General features: G+C 40.6%; 1 protein-coding gene across 3 annotated transcripts in view; it reads right to left on the bottom strand.

Moving 5' to 3' along the window:
* SOS2 (SOS Ras/Rho guanine nucleotide exchange factor 2) overlaps positions 1-15,658 on the bottom strand; it is a gene marked incomplete at its 3' end in the record, with an annotated part of 86,955 nt that extends 71,297 nt beyond the window's left edge. For all 3 annotated transcript variants that reach the window (XM_080708176.1, XM_080708175.1, XM_080708174.1), the window contains exons 1-2: positions 15,448-15,658; positions 2,120-2,245 (exon numbers count right to left, since the gene is read on the bottom strand). In XM_080708176.1, the coding sequence (XP_080564302.1) occupies positions 2,120-2,245; positions 15,448-15,534 (213 nt within the window). In that variant the 5' untranslated portion in view covers positions 15,535-15,658. The remainder of the gene's footprint in view (positions 1-2,119; positions 2,246-15,447) is intronic.
* Between the last annotated feature and the right edge of the window lie 1,206 nt (positions 15,659-16,864).

Raw genomic sequence — 16,864 nt, forward strand, 5'->3', positions numbered from 1 at the left:
GCAGTAGAACGCAGTTTTGGAAATGTTTACACCTGTTTAGCTATCTTGATTAATATACAGAACACTTCTGTAACTGATTTCTATCCCTCATAGGAAACCACTACCCTGATTTCTACCACCATTGGTTTTAGGTGTTTCTAAAGTTTATAAGATGAAATCTTACAATATATACTCTTTGGGGTTTGGCTTTTACACTCTATAAGTCTGAACTGCTGCTCTGTTAAAGCAAATATGAATAGTTTACTCTGTTTTTTTCTTTTGTGTGTATGTGTGTGCAGGAGGGTACTGGGGATTGAACCCAGGGACATTAATGCTACAACTCTGAGCTACACCCCCATCCCTTTTTACTTTTTAATTTGAAACAGTGGCTACTAAATTGCTGAGGCTAGTCTTGAACCTGTGATCCTCCTGATGGGCCTCCCAAGTACTGGAATTATAAACATGCCCCACCATGCCAGGCTAGAAAAAGTTCTTAACACATTCTGGACACAAGTCTTTTGTCAGCAATACATACTACAAACATGTTCCCCTGAGCTGGCGTGGTGGCGCATGCTTATAATCCCAGACACTGGGAGGCTGAGACAGGAGGATCGCACAGGTTCGAAGCCAGCCTCAGCTACTTAGTGAGGCTCTCAGCAACTTAGTGAGACCCTGTTTCCAAATAAAATATAAAAATAAGTCTGAGAGTATGGCCCGGAGGTAGAAAAGCCCTTGGGTTCCACCCCCAGTACCACCAAAAAAAAAACAGGTTCCCCTAACTCTGTGACTTAACACTTTTTCTTTTTCTCATTAATTTTATTCTTTAATTTTTTTTTTACTCCTCTATACAATATTTTGCCTAGCTCCATGTTATGAAGATATTCTCTGGCACTTTCTTATAGAAACTCTGTAATTATAGCTTTTATGTCTTAAGGTTATAAGCCCTTTGGAATTAATTTTTGTTTGTGGTATGAAATACATTTCAAGGTTCTTTTCTTCCTTAAGTTTATTCACTTATTCTAGCATTTTTTTCCCCCTGCTGAAAAACTCAACTAACTGCCTTGATATTTTTGTCAAAACTGAACTAGACCAGCCAGAAGTGATGGCTCACACTTGTAATCCTAGCCTGGGAGACTAAGACAGGAGGATTGCAGGTTCGAGGCCAGCCTCAACAATTTAGCAAGACCCTGCTTCAAAATAAAAATTACAAGCCGGGCATGGTGGCACACACTTGTAATCCCCGCTGTTGGGAGGCTAAGACAGGAGAATGGCACAAGTTCAAAGTCAGCCTCAGCTACTTAGTGAGGCTTTCAGCAACTTTGTGAGACCCTGTTTCCAAATAAAATATAAAAAAGGTCTGGTAGTATAGCCCGGAGGTAGAAAGCCTCTGGGTTCCACCCCTAGTACCACCAAAAATAAATAAATAAATAAATAAATAAATAAATAAATAAATAAATAAATAAATAAATAAAAAATACAAGCCGGGCATGGTGGTGCACGCTTGTAATCCCGCGCTTGGGAGGTGGAGACAAGGGGATCGCGGAGGTTCGAAGCCAGCTGCACTGGCTGAAGAGACCCTGTTACCAAATTTAAAAAAGTATAAAAATAGGACTGGGAGCATAGCCCAGAGGTAGAAGGGTTTTCAGGAACCCTAGTACCACCAAAAAATATATAAATTAATAATAATAATAATAATAATAATAATAATAAATACAGCTGAGTGTGGTGGCACATGCTTGTAATCCCAGTACTTGAGAGGCTGAGATAAGAGGATGAGGCCAGCCTCAGCTACTCAGTGAGGCCCTCTGCAACTTAGTGAGACCCTGTTTCAAAATAAAGGAATAAAATAGGGCGGGGGTGTAGCGCTCCTGGGTTCAATCCCTAGTACCGCAAAAACAAACAAACAAACAAAAAACAACAATGGACTGAAAGTGTAGCTCAGAGTGCAGAATGTCCCTGGGCTCAATTCTCAATACCAAAAAACTCAAACAAGCCAGTAAAAAATGAACTAACCATACATATTATGCATGATTTCAGTGGTCTTAGTTTCCATAATAATTCAGAATGATAAATATTTAGATATAAAAATTAATTTGTACAGTGATTTGATGACTTTTTGAAATAACAAAATAACTTTTACCTCTACATCTTGAACAGTCCTTGGCTGAGCCATACATAATTTATTAAGCAGCTGAAAAATCAACTCTTCGATATAATAGAGAGACTCTTCATTAGCTGAGAGATTGGGATGTACTTGCTCCTGAACCTTAACAAACAAACAAAAAAAGATCTTAGTTAAAAGTACCGGGATAATCTTATATATAATTAATATTTCACTAGAAAGGTTATTCAAATACAAACATAAAGTGTAAAAAGCCCTTATGTGTTGGTCCACATTAGGCTTTTCTTAATCCACTGTTGTTCTTTACATTTTTTAACCCTTTGAAAACCTATAGAGCCGGGTGTGGTGGCGCACGCTTGTAATCCTCGCACTTGGGAGGCAGAGACGGGGATCTCACAGGTTCAAAGCCAGCCACGTGCGCTGGCTTAGGAGACCCTGTTTCCAAATAAAAATGTAAAAATAGGTCTGGGAGTGTAGCCCGGAGGTAGAAGGGCTTCCAGAAACCCCAGTACCACCAAAAAGAAAAGAAAAGAAAAGAAAACCTATGGAAAGCTACTGAATCCTCTCCTCCCCTGCCATTGAAAAGCATATACACATAAAATATTCTATAAAATTTCAGAGGAATCATGGATACCCTGAAGTCAATAACAAAGCCATTAGAAGTTTTTGAACACTAGGTTATGAATCCCAGCAACAGCATACTACTTTGCAAATTATAGTGGTGCTACTCAACTTTATAATAGCTTATGACCCATACTGTCACTACCTAGCTATACTAAGCCTTGTTTTTAAATTTCCTAAACCTAGAATAATTTATTCTAAAAAATCCAGTTGACTAGATATGAGAAATATGGTAATAATCTACTCAGACTGAATATGAGAAATGCTGTAAGAAATAGTGTCTAGCATTTAGTAGGTGTTTGATAGACATTTGTAAAACAATTTAAGTATAGCTCCCGTGTGTGTGTGTGTGTGTGTGTGTGTGTGTGTGTGTGTGTGTGTTACTGAGGAACTGAACCCAGAGATACCTTACCACTGAGCTACACACCCAGCCTTTTTTTATTTTTTAATCTTTGAAACAGGGTCTTGATAATTTTCTGAGGCTGGCTTCAGACTTATGATCTTACTACCTCAGCCCCACACGTGTGTGTGTCACTGCACCAGACTTATTGCTCTAACTTTTTATAGCATTATTTTACCATAAAAACGCTAGAAATCTTGAGTAATCTCATAGTTATTTTAAAACATTAAATCGGTAATTAAAATAAAGAAAACAAAATGAAGTTGATCATTTCATCTAAATTTTCAAAATTTTGTAGGGCAAGGCGGCACATGTAATCCTTGAACTTGGGAGGCTGAAACAGGAGGATATGAAGGTTGAAACCAGCCTTAGCAACTTTGGGAGACTCTCAGAAACCTTAATGAAACCTTGTTTGAAAATAAAAAATAAAAAGGGCTGGGTGTAGCTCATTTCAATCTTCAGTACAATAAAATAAATTAATATCTTCAAAATTTAGCACAAAATTCTCCTTTCTACATGGATACCCATTATTAAATCTACCAATGCCAAAGAATGACTGTCTTATGATATAGGTTTGCCATTTGCTATATCCTAAGCGGTCTACCTCTAAACAAATTCAGGCCAAAAACTAGCACAAAATAGTGCATTATAGCTGCTAATTTTTGTGGGGGGGGGGTTCCTGGGGTGGAACCCAAGGACATTCTACCTCTGAGCTACATCCCCAGCTTTATTCTTTTATTTGGAAAAAGAATCTCACTAAGTTGCAGAAGGCCTAAGTTGCTAAGGCTGGCAAATGAACCTCTGAGCCTCCTGTCTCAGTCTCCCAAGGACCAGGATTACAAGCACGTGCCATCACACCTGTAACTGCAATACTTGGGAGGCCAAGATAGGAGGATTGCAAGTTTAAGGACAACTTTAACAACATATCAAGACTCTCAGCAACCTCATGAGACCCCATTTCAAAAAAGAAAAGAAAAGTGCTGGGGTATATCTTAAAGATAGAATGCACAATAAAACACAAACACACATTCTCTCTCTTTCAGATTTCAACAAAAAAAGTACAAGTTTTTCAAAATTCTTTTGGGATACTTAGCAAAAAGTAAAAAACTCCTAATTTAGAAGGAAGATTCAAGACCCATGATTATGTGTAAGCTTGATATGAAAGACAGAGGAAAGATGGTGACAGTTTCTGGTTTGGAAACTGGGTTTACTAATGATTCTAGAAATATAAATTTATGGGGAAAAACAGTAAGTTTGGTATGGATTATGTTGTAAACATCTATTACTTGTTTTAAACTATCCAGAAAGCAGGGGAATAGAGCAGTTTTAGACAGGCTTCAGGAGAAGGCATCTTCAAGATGTTATCTGCCTATAAAGACTCAAACTAGATGAGAGTCAGTGATGTAAATTATCTGAGGAAAAGCGTGTTCTAAGAAGATACACCAAGTACAAAATTTCTTAGACTAATACCTGTGAATGTGTAATGGGAATAAGAAAAGGCATGGTGGCACACACTTGTAATCCCATCATTTGAGAGGCTAAGACAGGAGGATCTGAGTTCACGGACAGTCTCAGCTACTTAGTGAGGCCCTTTGCAATTCAGTGAGACCATGTTTTTTTTCCATATTTTATTTTATTTATATGTGGAACATATTGAAAATGATGTGCATTTAGATTGTGCTTTGTGCCCTCTCCCCCCATCCTCCTTCCCCCCTCCCAATAAAGAGTGTCCAGGTTAACCATGCTATATTTATACTATTACACATATTTGAATGTAGCTCCTCCATTGAACAACCTTAGTTTTCTTCCTCTCCTATCCTTCCATTCTAGCTTTGCTGAGATTTCCCCTCCATCATCTGGAATCCCTCTGGTATTACCACTACTCCCTAGGTTGGGCATATTAGAGAAAACAAATGTCCCTTCTCTTTCTATGCTCGACTAATCTCACTTAACATAATGTTCTCCAGTTCCTCCATCTTCTTGCAAATGCTATTATTTTATTCTTCTTTACAGATGAATAGAATTCCATTGTGTGTATTTCCAATAATTTTGCAATCCATTCATCTGTTGATGGAGATCTAGGTTGGTTTCATATTTTGGCTATTACAAACTGTGCTGCTATGAACATGGGTATGCATCTGTTAATGTAGTTCTCTGATTTCAAGCCCTATGGAAAGATACCCTGGAGTGTTATAAGCTGGGTCAAATGGTGGATCTATTCCCAGTTTTCTAAGGAATCTCCATACTGATCTTCATAGCAGCTAAACTACTTGGCACTCCCACCAACTGAGACCATGTTTCAAAATAAAGAATAAAAATAGGGCTGGGGGTGTAACTTGGAGGTAGAATGCCCCTGAGTTCCATCCCCAATACCAAAAAATAACAGAATAAAAAGGCTAAGCATGTAGCTCAGAGGTAGAATGCCCTTGGGTTCTATCCCAGTGCCTCAAGGGAAAAAAAAAAAAAGAAAAAGAAAGTCAGATTAGACATGTGGTATGAAAAAAAGACAGGATTGAAATATCTCAAAGCTGAGTATGGTGGCACACCCATGTAATCCCAGTAATTGGTTGGGAAGCTAAAACAGTAAGATTGCATTGCAGGTTCAAGTAGTGAGACCCTCAGCAATTTAGTGAGATTGTTTCAAAATAAAAAATAAAAAGGTCTGGGGGGTAGGCAGGAGGTAGAATGCCCCTGGGCTCAATCCCCAGTACAAAAATAATAAGAAAAAAACTCTCAAGATTGAACAACCAGAAAGATAGCCATTTACTTTATTTATTTAGTCATACTGGGGATGGAACCCAGGGACATTCTACCTCCAAGCTATATCCCCAGTCCTATTTTTCATTCTTAATTTTAAAACAGGGTTTCACTTAGTTGCAAAGGGCCTCACTAAGTGGTTGAGGCTGTCCATGAACCCAGATCCTCCTGTTTTACCCTCCCAAATGCCGGGATTGCAAGTGTGCACCACCACGCCCGGGTAGTAGCCATTTATTTATATGGGAACCCCTACTACAGGAGCAAGTTCTGGAGGAAAGAGGAATTCAGTATTGGTTGAGATGCCTGTCATACATCTATGTGGAAGTACTAAAAAATAAGGTGAAAGTTGAAGTTTCAGAGATAGGTCTGAGGTAGGAAAGTAAATTTGGAGCTGGGGACATGGCTCAGGTGTTGAGTGCTTGCCTAGTATGTAGGAGGCTCTGGATTCAATTCTTAGGAGGTGGGGTGGGGGGTAGATTTAATTTGGAAATCATCAGATATAGCTAATAGTGAAGTAATGAGGCAGAGTAAGACCTCCAAGAGAATGAGTACAAAAGAAACAGGATTTTATAATCAAGCTCTGGGGAGGTCAGAATAATGTGGATGGAAGATGAAAAAGACAGAGGACCTAGAAAGGAGATACAAAGAGAGAAAAACAGGTAAATTTGGTGTGTAAGAAAGCACATGAGTAGCCGGGCATAGTGGCGCCCGCTTGTAATCCCCGTGCTTGGGAGACGGAGATGGGAGAATCGCATAGGTTCGAAGCCAGCCGCGCTGGCTTAAGAGACCCTGTTTCCAAATAAAAAGTATAAAATAAATAAATAATTAAATAAATAATTAATTAAATAAATATTAAAAGTATAAAAAAATAGGTCTGGGAGTGTAGCCCGGAGGAAGAAGGGCTTCCAGAAACCCCAGGACCACCAAAAAGAAAGCACATGAGTAAAAGATTTCAAGTAGGAAAAGACCAATTGTCAAAAGCTGCTAATGTGTTAACTAAGAAAGTCATACAAAGCCGGGTGTGGTGGCGCACACTTGTAATCCCAGCATTAGGGAGGCTGAGACCCAGCAGTTCGCGACAGCCTCAGCTACTTAGTGAGGCCCTCTGCAACTCAGTGAGACCCTGTTTCAAAATAAAGAATAAAAAATAGGGGAGGGGAGCCAGGCATGGTGGCGCACGCTTGTAATCCCAGCGGTTGGGAGGCTGAGACTGGAGGATCACACAGGTTCGAAGCCAGCCTCAGCTACTGAGTGAGGCTCTCAGAAACTTAGTGAGATCCTGTTTCTAAATAAACTAAAAAAAAAAAAAAAAAAAAGGTCTGGGAGTATATCCCGGAGATAGAAAAACCCCTGGGTTCCACCCCAAGTACCCCCAAAAAAAAAAAAAAAAAAAATAGGGCAGGGGGTGTAGCTCGGCAGTCGAATGCCCCGGGTTCCATCCCCAGACCCGCAAAAAAAAAAAAAAAAAAAAAAAGACATACAAAGTGTTTTTAGGTAAAAGGTAGTATTATAGTTTACAAAATGACTGAATGAAGAAACTAGAGAATATATAGAGAAAACTTTACTTAGAAGAGCTAACACTAATGCTCATACTTAGATCTTGGTGTTATTTTCACTATGTTGCTTTACTACTACATACTAAAATATCATATGTATAATATCTTATACATTTCATAAAAGCTTCCTACTTACTATCAGATGTTTTATGTTAAAAAAAGTTTTAGGTTGTTAATTTTTAACGGGACAACATGAGATAATATAAATCCATTAGTTCCATTAAAATTCCTTCCTGATTGAAATGTGCAGGCTTACAAGATATAATCAAACTATTGTTCCTTGATAGAAAGGCTACGGTAAAAATAAAAGACATATTTGATTTATGTCAAGTGGTAATATAGGTAATGCTTTGGACATACTCAGCATAAAACACTTTAATGGAATATTATTGCTCCAAATATACCATACCAAAATTAAACTGAAAATAGAAAAAGGATATTAAATCATGGCTGACAGAGAGCTAAATGTAGCAAGTTAAAATGCATTTCTAATGTTCATCCAGTTCTGGCTAAACTCCTTGGGTCAGTTTGGGTCATTATTAGTTTGGAATAATTCCAAATGTTCCCTTGAGTTCTACTATTGTATTCAGTAGCTTTAGAAAATCCAGAACAGGCCTCATGTTAAATATATATATTCCCTCCCCCATAGGATGCTTATTAGTTTCTGACTTTCACCTGGAGAAATTTTTTTTTTTTTTTTTTTTTTTTTTTTTTGGTACTGAGGATTGAACCCAGGGGCATTCTACCTCCAAGCTACATCCCCAGCCTGATTTTTATTCTTTATTTTGAAACAGGGTCTCAAAATAAGTTGTGGAGGGCCTCACTAAGTAGCTGAGGCTGGCCTGTCTCAGCCTCCCAAGTACTGGGATTACAAACATGTGCCACCACACCTGACTCTTGGAGTAATCTTTTTAAAAAGCAACTGTAGCCTGGCGTGGTGGCACGCTTGGAATCCCCGTGCTTGGGAGGCGGAGATGGGGGATCAGGCAGGTTCGAAGCCAGCCGCTGGCTTAAGAGACCCTGTTTCCAAAAATAAGAGTATAAAATAGGTCTGGGAGTGTAGCCCAGAGGTAGAAGGGCTTCCAGGAACCCCAGTACCACCAAAAAAAATTTAAAAAATAGAAATAAAATAATAAAAAAGCAATTGTAAACTGGGCATGATGGCGCAGGTTTGTAATCCCAGTACTTGGGAAGCTGAAACAGGAGGATATCAGGTTCAAAGCCAGCTGGTACTTAGCAAGGCTTTCAGCAACTTAGTGAGACCCTGTTTCCAAATGTCTCTGGGTTCAACCTCCCAAAAAATACATTTCAATTTAAAAAAGCAATTGTAATTAAGTTAATCTAATTACTATGCTACATAAATGATAACCTTACAAGACTTTCTTTGGTCTAAAGTAGAAAGCATAACTTCTTTTTTTTTTTTTTTTGGTGGTACTGGGGTTCCTGGAAACCCTTCTACCTCCAGGCTACACTCCCAGACCTATTTTATATTTTTATTTGGAAACAGGGTCTCTTAAGACAGCGTGGCTGGCTTTGAACCAGCGCGATCCTCCTGTCTCCGCTTCCCCAACACTGGGATTACAAGCGTGCGCCACCACGCCCAGCTTAGAAAGCATAACTTCTTAACTTGGTCTACCACACTGGCTCATGGTTCATCTTATTTTCTTTATCCATTTTTTTATTTTGAAATAGGGTCTCACTAAGTTGCTGACTGTCCTGGAACCTGTGATCATCCGGTCTCAGCCTTCCAAGTACTGGGATTATAGGCATGTGCCAACTAGTTGGCTTTCTTCTTTAAATAAAATCAGATTCTAAACCTTTCCCTATGCCTCAAATATTTTCTCTCCTTTTGAGTGTGTGTGTGTGTGTGTGTGTGTGTGTGTGTGTGTGTGTGTGTGTGCAAGCGCGCACGCGTGGATGGAACCCAGGGGCATTCTACCTTAAGAGCTACAACCTCAGCTCCAATTCCCCACCCCACCCCACCCCCTCCCGTGGGTCTGGGGATGAAACCCAGGAGCATTCGACCTCTGAGCTACACCCCCTGCCCTATTTTTTATTTTGAAACAGGGTCTCACTAAGTTACTGAGAGCCTCACTAAGTAGCTGAGGCAGTCCTCGGGTTTCAGCCTCCAGAATGCTGGGATTATAAGCATGCGCCACTGTGCCCAATATTTTTTTTTTGAAACAGGGTTCCACTAAGATGCTGAGGCTCGCCTTGAACTTGCTATCCTCCTGTCTCAGCCTCCCAAGTAATGAGATTACTTGTCTGAGACACTAGGATTGCTCTCCCCTTTTGCTAATTCTTATTGATCTTCCAGATAATTGTTTAAAGTAGTAATTGTCAGTCTCTCCCAGCCTTCTTTGCTACCACCTTGCTACATCCTCAATATCTAGAATAGTGCCTGGCACACACAGACACTCAATAACAGATCTGAATATATCCTCCAGAACAGAACGCAGGGCATCCTTTGATTATTATCAATGACACTTATTTTCTCAAGTCACACTATACTTGTGGAGCCCAGAACAATCCTGTTTAGTCTCCTAAAAAACTTCCATGAGACAATGTTGGTTCAAAGGCAGTAACACTAGCATCTTTAAGGTTTTTTTCATCTCTAAGATTTCACAAAAGATTTCTCAAAGTTCCTGCCTTTTTTTTTTTTTTTTTTTTTGCCATAGACTGCTATTAATTATCAGAGACATTTTCTAACATCCCTTGTCTTTTTTTTTTTTTTTCCTTTGTGGATCTGGGGACGGAACCCAGGGGTACTGGACCTCCGAGCTACACCTCCTGCTCTGTTTTTTATTCTTTATTTTGAAACAGGGTCTCACTAAGTTGTGGAAGGCCTCACTAAGTAGCTGAGGCTGTTCAACCGCGATCCTCCGGGCAGCCTCCCGAATGCTGGGATTACAAGTGTGCGCCGCCATGCTTTCTACTTAGTCTTTTAGACAGATATCCAAGAGCAAATTGTCACAGGGTGGAAGAGTCAATATTTAACTTGAATAAAATTAGACCCAGGAATGCAACCAATTCTTTCTAGCGCTCTCCAACATTTGTAACTACAGATGGTAAAGACAAAAGGCATTTTCCCCCACTCCCAGGGTTAGCCTGGTAAAGGACCCCTTACAGAAAAATTATCTACAAAGAAAATATCACAGGCTGAAAAACCTTATAAAATTATTTCAAGGCATATTTTTCATAGGAAGAATGCTGGTTTATATCATCATACAATGAAATACACAAGTACAAAGTGCAAAAACTGCTTCAAAGTCAAAAAGCAATAAACTACATTTACATTTAGGAATACAACCCAGGCTCTTTTTTTTCCCTCCAAGTAATATGATACCTTTAATGTTCTTGAGGAGTAGTTGTGAAGGCATTTATGTTCCTGGCTCTTTTAGGGAAGATACATAATTTAACAGTAATGTTAAGGATCCATGTATTATCCATGAGTTGTGTCAACTCACTTTGCACCATAGCTCTATATGTTTTTAAATGCCCTTAGGTGAGGTTTTATTTTAAAAGTTAAAGGGCTGGGAGTGTAGAATAGCAGTAGAATGTATGAAGGTCCAGGGTTCAATTCTCAGCACCACCAAAATAAATTAATGAAAAGTTAAAGAACAACCCATTTCCACTTCAACTCTTAGTTTTCCATAAATCCATTTCTCAGACTTTGTGTTTCTGCATAGTGAAATGAATGCTTACAGTTTTCTTAAAAATCCCTTGCATTTTCTTTTTATTTTATTTGAACACTTCACAAATTTATTAGCATCCTGACACACGGGCCATACTAATCTTCTCTGTATCGTTCCAATTTTAGTATGTGTGGTACAGAAGCCATCAGCCCTTGTTTTTCCAATGTAAACAATGGTGACTGCCAAACACACATACATATACATACTCGATAAAAATTAGTCAAACCTTGAAACTAAGCAAAGGACAAACTAGATATTTTTTTAGTGCAATGCTCTGTTTGAACTTTTTATTACTTCCTATTGACAAGGCTATCTTACAAATCTCTAAAATTAATTTATAGAATTTTGGCTGGTAGAGCTACAAATAACTTCTATTTGTTGGGAAAAATAATACAAAATTGAGCTGGATGCAGTGGTGTATACCTATAATCCTAGTATTTGGAAGGCTGAGACAGGAGTACTACAGGTTCAAGGCCAGCCTCAGCAACTTAACAAGATCCTGGGCAACTTAGCCAGACTCTGTTTCAAAAATATAAATAGATAAGCTGGGTCCCAGTACTTGGGAAGCTGAGACAGGAGGATCATGTAGGTTCAAAGTCAGCCTCAGCAGTTTAGTGAAGCTATCAGTAACTTAATGAGACCCTGTTTCTAAATAAAATACAAAATAGGTCTGGGAGTGTGGCCTGGAGTTAGAAAGCCCATGGATTCCATACCCAGTACCATAAATAAATAAATAAATAAATAAATAAATAAATAAATAAGTTGGTATGTAATTCAGAGATAGGCCTCTCTGGGTACAGTTCTCAGTCCTCAAAGTAAATAATAAATAAATAAACAAAATTTAAAGGATAAAATAATAAATAAATAAACAAAATTTAAAGGGCTAGGAGATATATCTTGGAGGCAGAATGCCCGGGTTCAATCCCCAGTGCAAAAAAAAAAAAAAAAAAAAGATAACCTAAAACTCTTTTATGTTCTTGTTCTCTTACTGTTTTATGTTCTAACACAACCACCTTAATATTTCCTTATTAATTGGCCTATAAATGCTTAAATGTTTATATAAGTGCCTTTAACGTCTTATTAGATTCCTCATTAAATGACCTAAAATCATTGACATATGTTCATTGACATTTGCACAAAAGTGACAATTTCACCTTTCTGAAAATTCCATTTTAACAGTTATGGAGGTTCTACCCAGATATCCAAATGGCTAACCTGACAGAGCCAACTAAACTACACTGCTCTTCTTACATATTAGACACCCCTTACAGAAACCTGAGCTCAGAATTGCTATCTTATTTATATAACCCAAAACTTCAAAATTTAGAATTTTTGGACTACATGGTAAATACCTTTAGAGGAAGGCCTTTACTTTTAAAACTTATTTTTGTAATCTTAGGATCCATCATGGTAACAAGTACCTAAAATGTGTTGAATACATGTTAAATGAAAGCATAAAGCTAGAATATATTACATGTTCAATGGCAACACCAAGTGGAGGAAAGAAATATTATAGTCAAATCCTGGCAGTCTTGGTAACTATATGGTGAGCTGGAGAAAAGAGGTCAAGTTCTAGTTTTATTTCATTTCACTGAGCTTTATCTCTAGTCCTAGATGCTTTGAATATAAAGACAGTTCCCCTAGAAATGACAGAAATTCTCATCTTGCAAAGACAGGATTGACAGACACATGCTAGAACTTAAAGCTTTCTGCAGAGTGAATCCTGAACACCTTAAAAGCTACAACTCTGAGCAGGCACAACAAACCTACATGTTGCAGTGTCTCATATACCATAAAACTGGATATAATCCAAGTTACTTTCACCAAAAGTTTTCCAAAGAAATATTTTCTATAGGAATGTACTGCTATTCTGTAATAGTAAATTAATAAATTATTTGAAATTTCTTTTGAATTCACCACAAAAGGCCAATTTTTCTCAGTTGTATTTATTTATTTATTGGTCCTGGGAAGTGAACCCAGAGGCATTCTACCTCCATGGTATACCCCTGGCTCTTTTTATTTTGAAAAGCTGCTGAGATTGGCCTTGAACTTGCAATCCTCCGGTTTCAGCCTTCCAGTACAGGGATTACAGGCACGTGTTACCACATTCAGCTTTAGATGTATTTATTTTATAAGCAAAGGATATAACACAATTGTGGAATACAACATAAAAGTGCAAAGTAATGGTCTAGGATTGGATGCTACTCCTGGTTTTGCTGTCAACCTAACCTGAAAAAAGAAATTTGAATCCATACATAAAGGATTAGTAGAGTTAAAGGTACTTATACCTAAATACTATTTCCTACCTACTAAAATGTACTAATGGTTATATACCTGTATCACACTGGAGACAATATAGGCCTACCTGATAACTACACTCACAGTTCTGTGTTAGAAGACTAATTAGGACCTGAGCATTTTCCCCTTTGCCTTTTAAATCAGGCCAGAGTTCATTATCACCACTCAGCCCACATTCCATTTCATCTGTTCTCCTTGCAGAATTGGGCTACACATGGTCAATTTAATACTTTAGAACAGTGAAATGATAGCCACCTCCACCAAGTGCTTTAAAAAGGCAGGACCTGGTGTTTGCCCCAAGAGAAGCAATACCTCATTGTAAAAATTATGGAAATAAAAACGTTAAATTCTGAATGCATGAAGGAAAATATCTTTATTTTTAAAATGCAGCAGGACATGATGGAACAAAGTAAGACATGGTAGTGCACACCTGTAATCCCAGTACTTGGGAGGCTAAAACAGGAGGAGCACAAGTTTAAGGCCAGACCCTGGTAATTTAGGGAGATCCTGTTTCAAATTTAAAAAAACAAATAGAGCTAGGGATGTAGCTCAGAGATAGCCCACCCTGGATTCAATCCCCAGTCACACACACACACACACACACACACACACACACACACACACACACTGGTCGGTTTGTTTTGTACTATGGATTGAACCCAGGGGCATTCTACCTGAGTCACACCCACAGCCCTATTTTATTTTTTAATTTTGAAACCAGGTCTTGATAAATTGCTGAGGGCCTTGCCGAGACTAGCCTTGAAACTGCAATCCTCCTGTCTCAGTCTCCCAAATACTAGGATTAGATGCACCACCATGTCTGGCTTACTTCCTTGCCATTTCCAGGAATTTAATGTATGAAGAATTGTTTTCCAAGTACAGTTTTGTTCTGTTTTTTGTTTTGCAGTACTGGAGATGGAACCCTGGGGCATTCTACCTCCAAGCTACACCTCCAGCCCTATTTTTTATTCTTTATTTTGAAACAGGGTCTCACTAAGTTGGGAGGGCCTCACTAACTAGCTGAGGCTGGCCACGAACCTGTTATCTTCCTATCTCAGTCTCCCAAGTACAGGGATTACAGGCATGTGCCACCACAGTCTGCTCAAGTACAGTCTTTCAAATTAATGTTTATTTTTCTTTATTAGTTTAAAATTTATTCTTGGTTATTTTGTATAAAGGCCAGAATGGATTAAGTCTGCATCAGTGGCAAAGGGAGCACATGTCCTACAGACATTATGGCTAGTCCTGAACCCGTAGTCTTCAAATTTGTTTAGTCTTTACAAAAATTTATTATAAAAACAATAACATAATTACTCAAATTCACAGAGGAAGACTGACACCATGTACAGGTGATATGGATGGCACCGTTAGCAATGCAGCCAAACTTGAGTGATTGGTATGAGCTGCCCCTTTTCTTGTTCCTTAGATTCTATGTTCTAAATTTCACCCAGTGAAGAAATCGGCTAAATTTTAACATGGGAAATCTTTATATTCAGGCAAGACTTTTTTTTTTTTTTTTGCAAGTGAGGAGGCGCTTTAGATTTACCTCAAGAACTGCAAAATGAGTATTATGACTCACTGACATTCACACATGTGAAACGCATCCACATTACAAAAAAGCATTGCCTCATAAGTAAGTGGCCAACCTTGTCAAGCAAACTGCCTGCGGGGGAACACCCCCAAAGAACTTAATTAAAAGTAATTACCCGACCTGAAAATATGCTTTTGTTTTAGAAACTATCTAAACACCGGCGGGACTTTCTCTCGCCCGAATCCAGCCTGAGGACAACAAATTGGTCAACGGCGGAAGTTGCCTGACGAAATGACTGCAACATGAAATCCAGTTTTATGATCATAACAAAACCTTCCTTCCGGGACAGGGCCAAAAAAAAAAAAAGTAAAAATTAAAAAAAAAAAAACCCTTGAGCAAACGTCCTTCAGGATGCAACAGGCACTCGCGGCGCGGCCCGGGCGCCGAGGCCGGCAGCGAGCGGCCGCCCGCCCGCGCCGCGCACTGACCTTCCGCAGGGCCGACACCAGCAGTCCCCGCCATTTCGGACTGTTCTCCTCGCTGAAGAACTCGTAGGGCTGCGGCGCCTGCTGCATGGCCCCGGCGGCAGCGCCTCCGCATCGGGAGCCCGGGCCGGGCCGGCAGCGGCGCCTCCTCCTCGCCGTCCTCGCCCGCGGCGCCCGCTCCTCCTTTGTCTGCGCTCGCAGCCCGGCGCGGGAGGCTGCCGGCGCCTCGCCCGACTCCCGCTACGGCCGCGGCGGGCGGACCGCGGCGGCGGCTGCCGGGCCGCTCATCGCCTCACTCCGCCCTCCGCGCAGGCAGCGCCGCCGGCCGCCGGGCGCCTCCCGAGGCCGCGAGCGGCAGAGCGGGCCCCTCGCCGGCGCGCCCCGTGTGGCCGCCGCCCCTTCGCCGCCGCCGCCGCCGCCGAGCTCCAGGTCCCGCCGCGGCGGCACGCCCCGCCCCTGGCCCCGCCCCGAGCCGCCGGCAACCACGCCCCTCTCCCCGCCCCCAGCCCCGCCGCACGGAGCATGCGCGGCGCGGGGAAGCAGGGCGCCGGCCTGGCGCGGGCCGCCTCTCCCGGGAACCTCAGTCCCAACCCTCTGTCTGATCCGTTTGTGCGCATTCCCTCCTCTCGCCCTTCCCCAAACAATCCTCACTTGGTGCCACTCTTGCTGAGCCTGGAGCCGGAGCCTTGTAGAAATGTGGAGAGAAAAGAGCTTATTGATATAAAGTGTTTGGGATGGAACCCAGGGGCATTCTACCTCCAAGCTACACTCCTATTTTTTATTTAATTTTTGGTCGTACTGGGGATGAAATCCAGGGGCTTTTCTACCTCCAGGCTATACTCCCAGACCTATTTTATACTTTATTTGAAAACAGGGTCTCACTAAGTTGCTGAGAGAGAGCCTCACTAAGTTGCTGAAGCTGGCTTTGAACCTGTGTGATCCTCCTGTCTCAGCCTCCCGAACGCGGGGATTACGAGCATGTGCCACCACGCCCAGCTCTTTTTTATTTTGAAACAGGGTCTCACTGAGTTGCAGAAGGCCTCACTAAATAACTGAGGCTGGCCACGAACCTGCAATCTGCAATACTCCTGCCTCAGCCTCCCAAATACTGGGATTACCTTCGTGGGCCCCCAAGCCTGGTTGAAAAGAGATTTAGCGATGTTTAACGTGGTTGTGCTCTACCTGACTCCTTTATAGAAAGGAGACAGGAATTATTCCATAGGGCGGTGTTGTGCGGCATGGAAATCCTGTACACGGTTGTAGAATCAGAGGAGATGACAAGTCTGAATTTAACGGTATTTATTTATTTAGTTATTTATTTTGCGGTACTGGGGATGGAACCTTGAGACATCCTACCTCCGAATGGCACCCCAACCCTATTTTTTATTTTTTATTTTTTATTTTGAAACAGGGTCTCAAA

Source organism: Muscardinus avellanarius (genome assembly GCF_963383645.1).
Source record: "Muscardinus avellanarius genome assembly, chromosome: 12".
NCBI classification, from domain to species: domain Eukaryota; kingdom Metazoa; phylum Chordata; class Mammalia; order Rodentia; family Gliridae; genus Muscardinus; species Muscardinus avellanarius.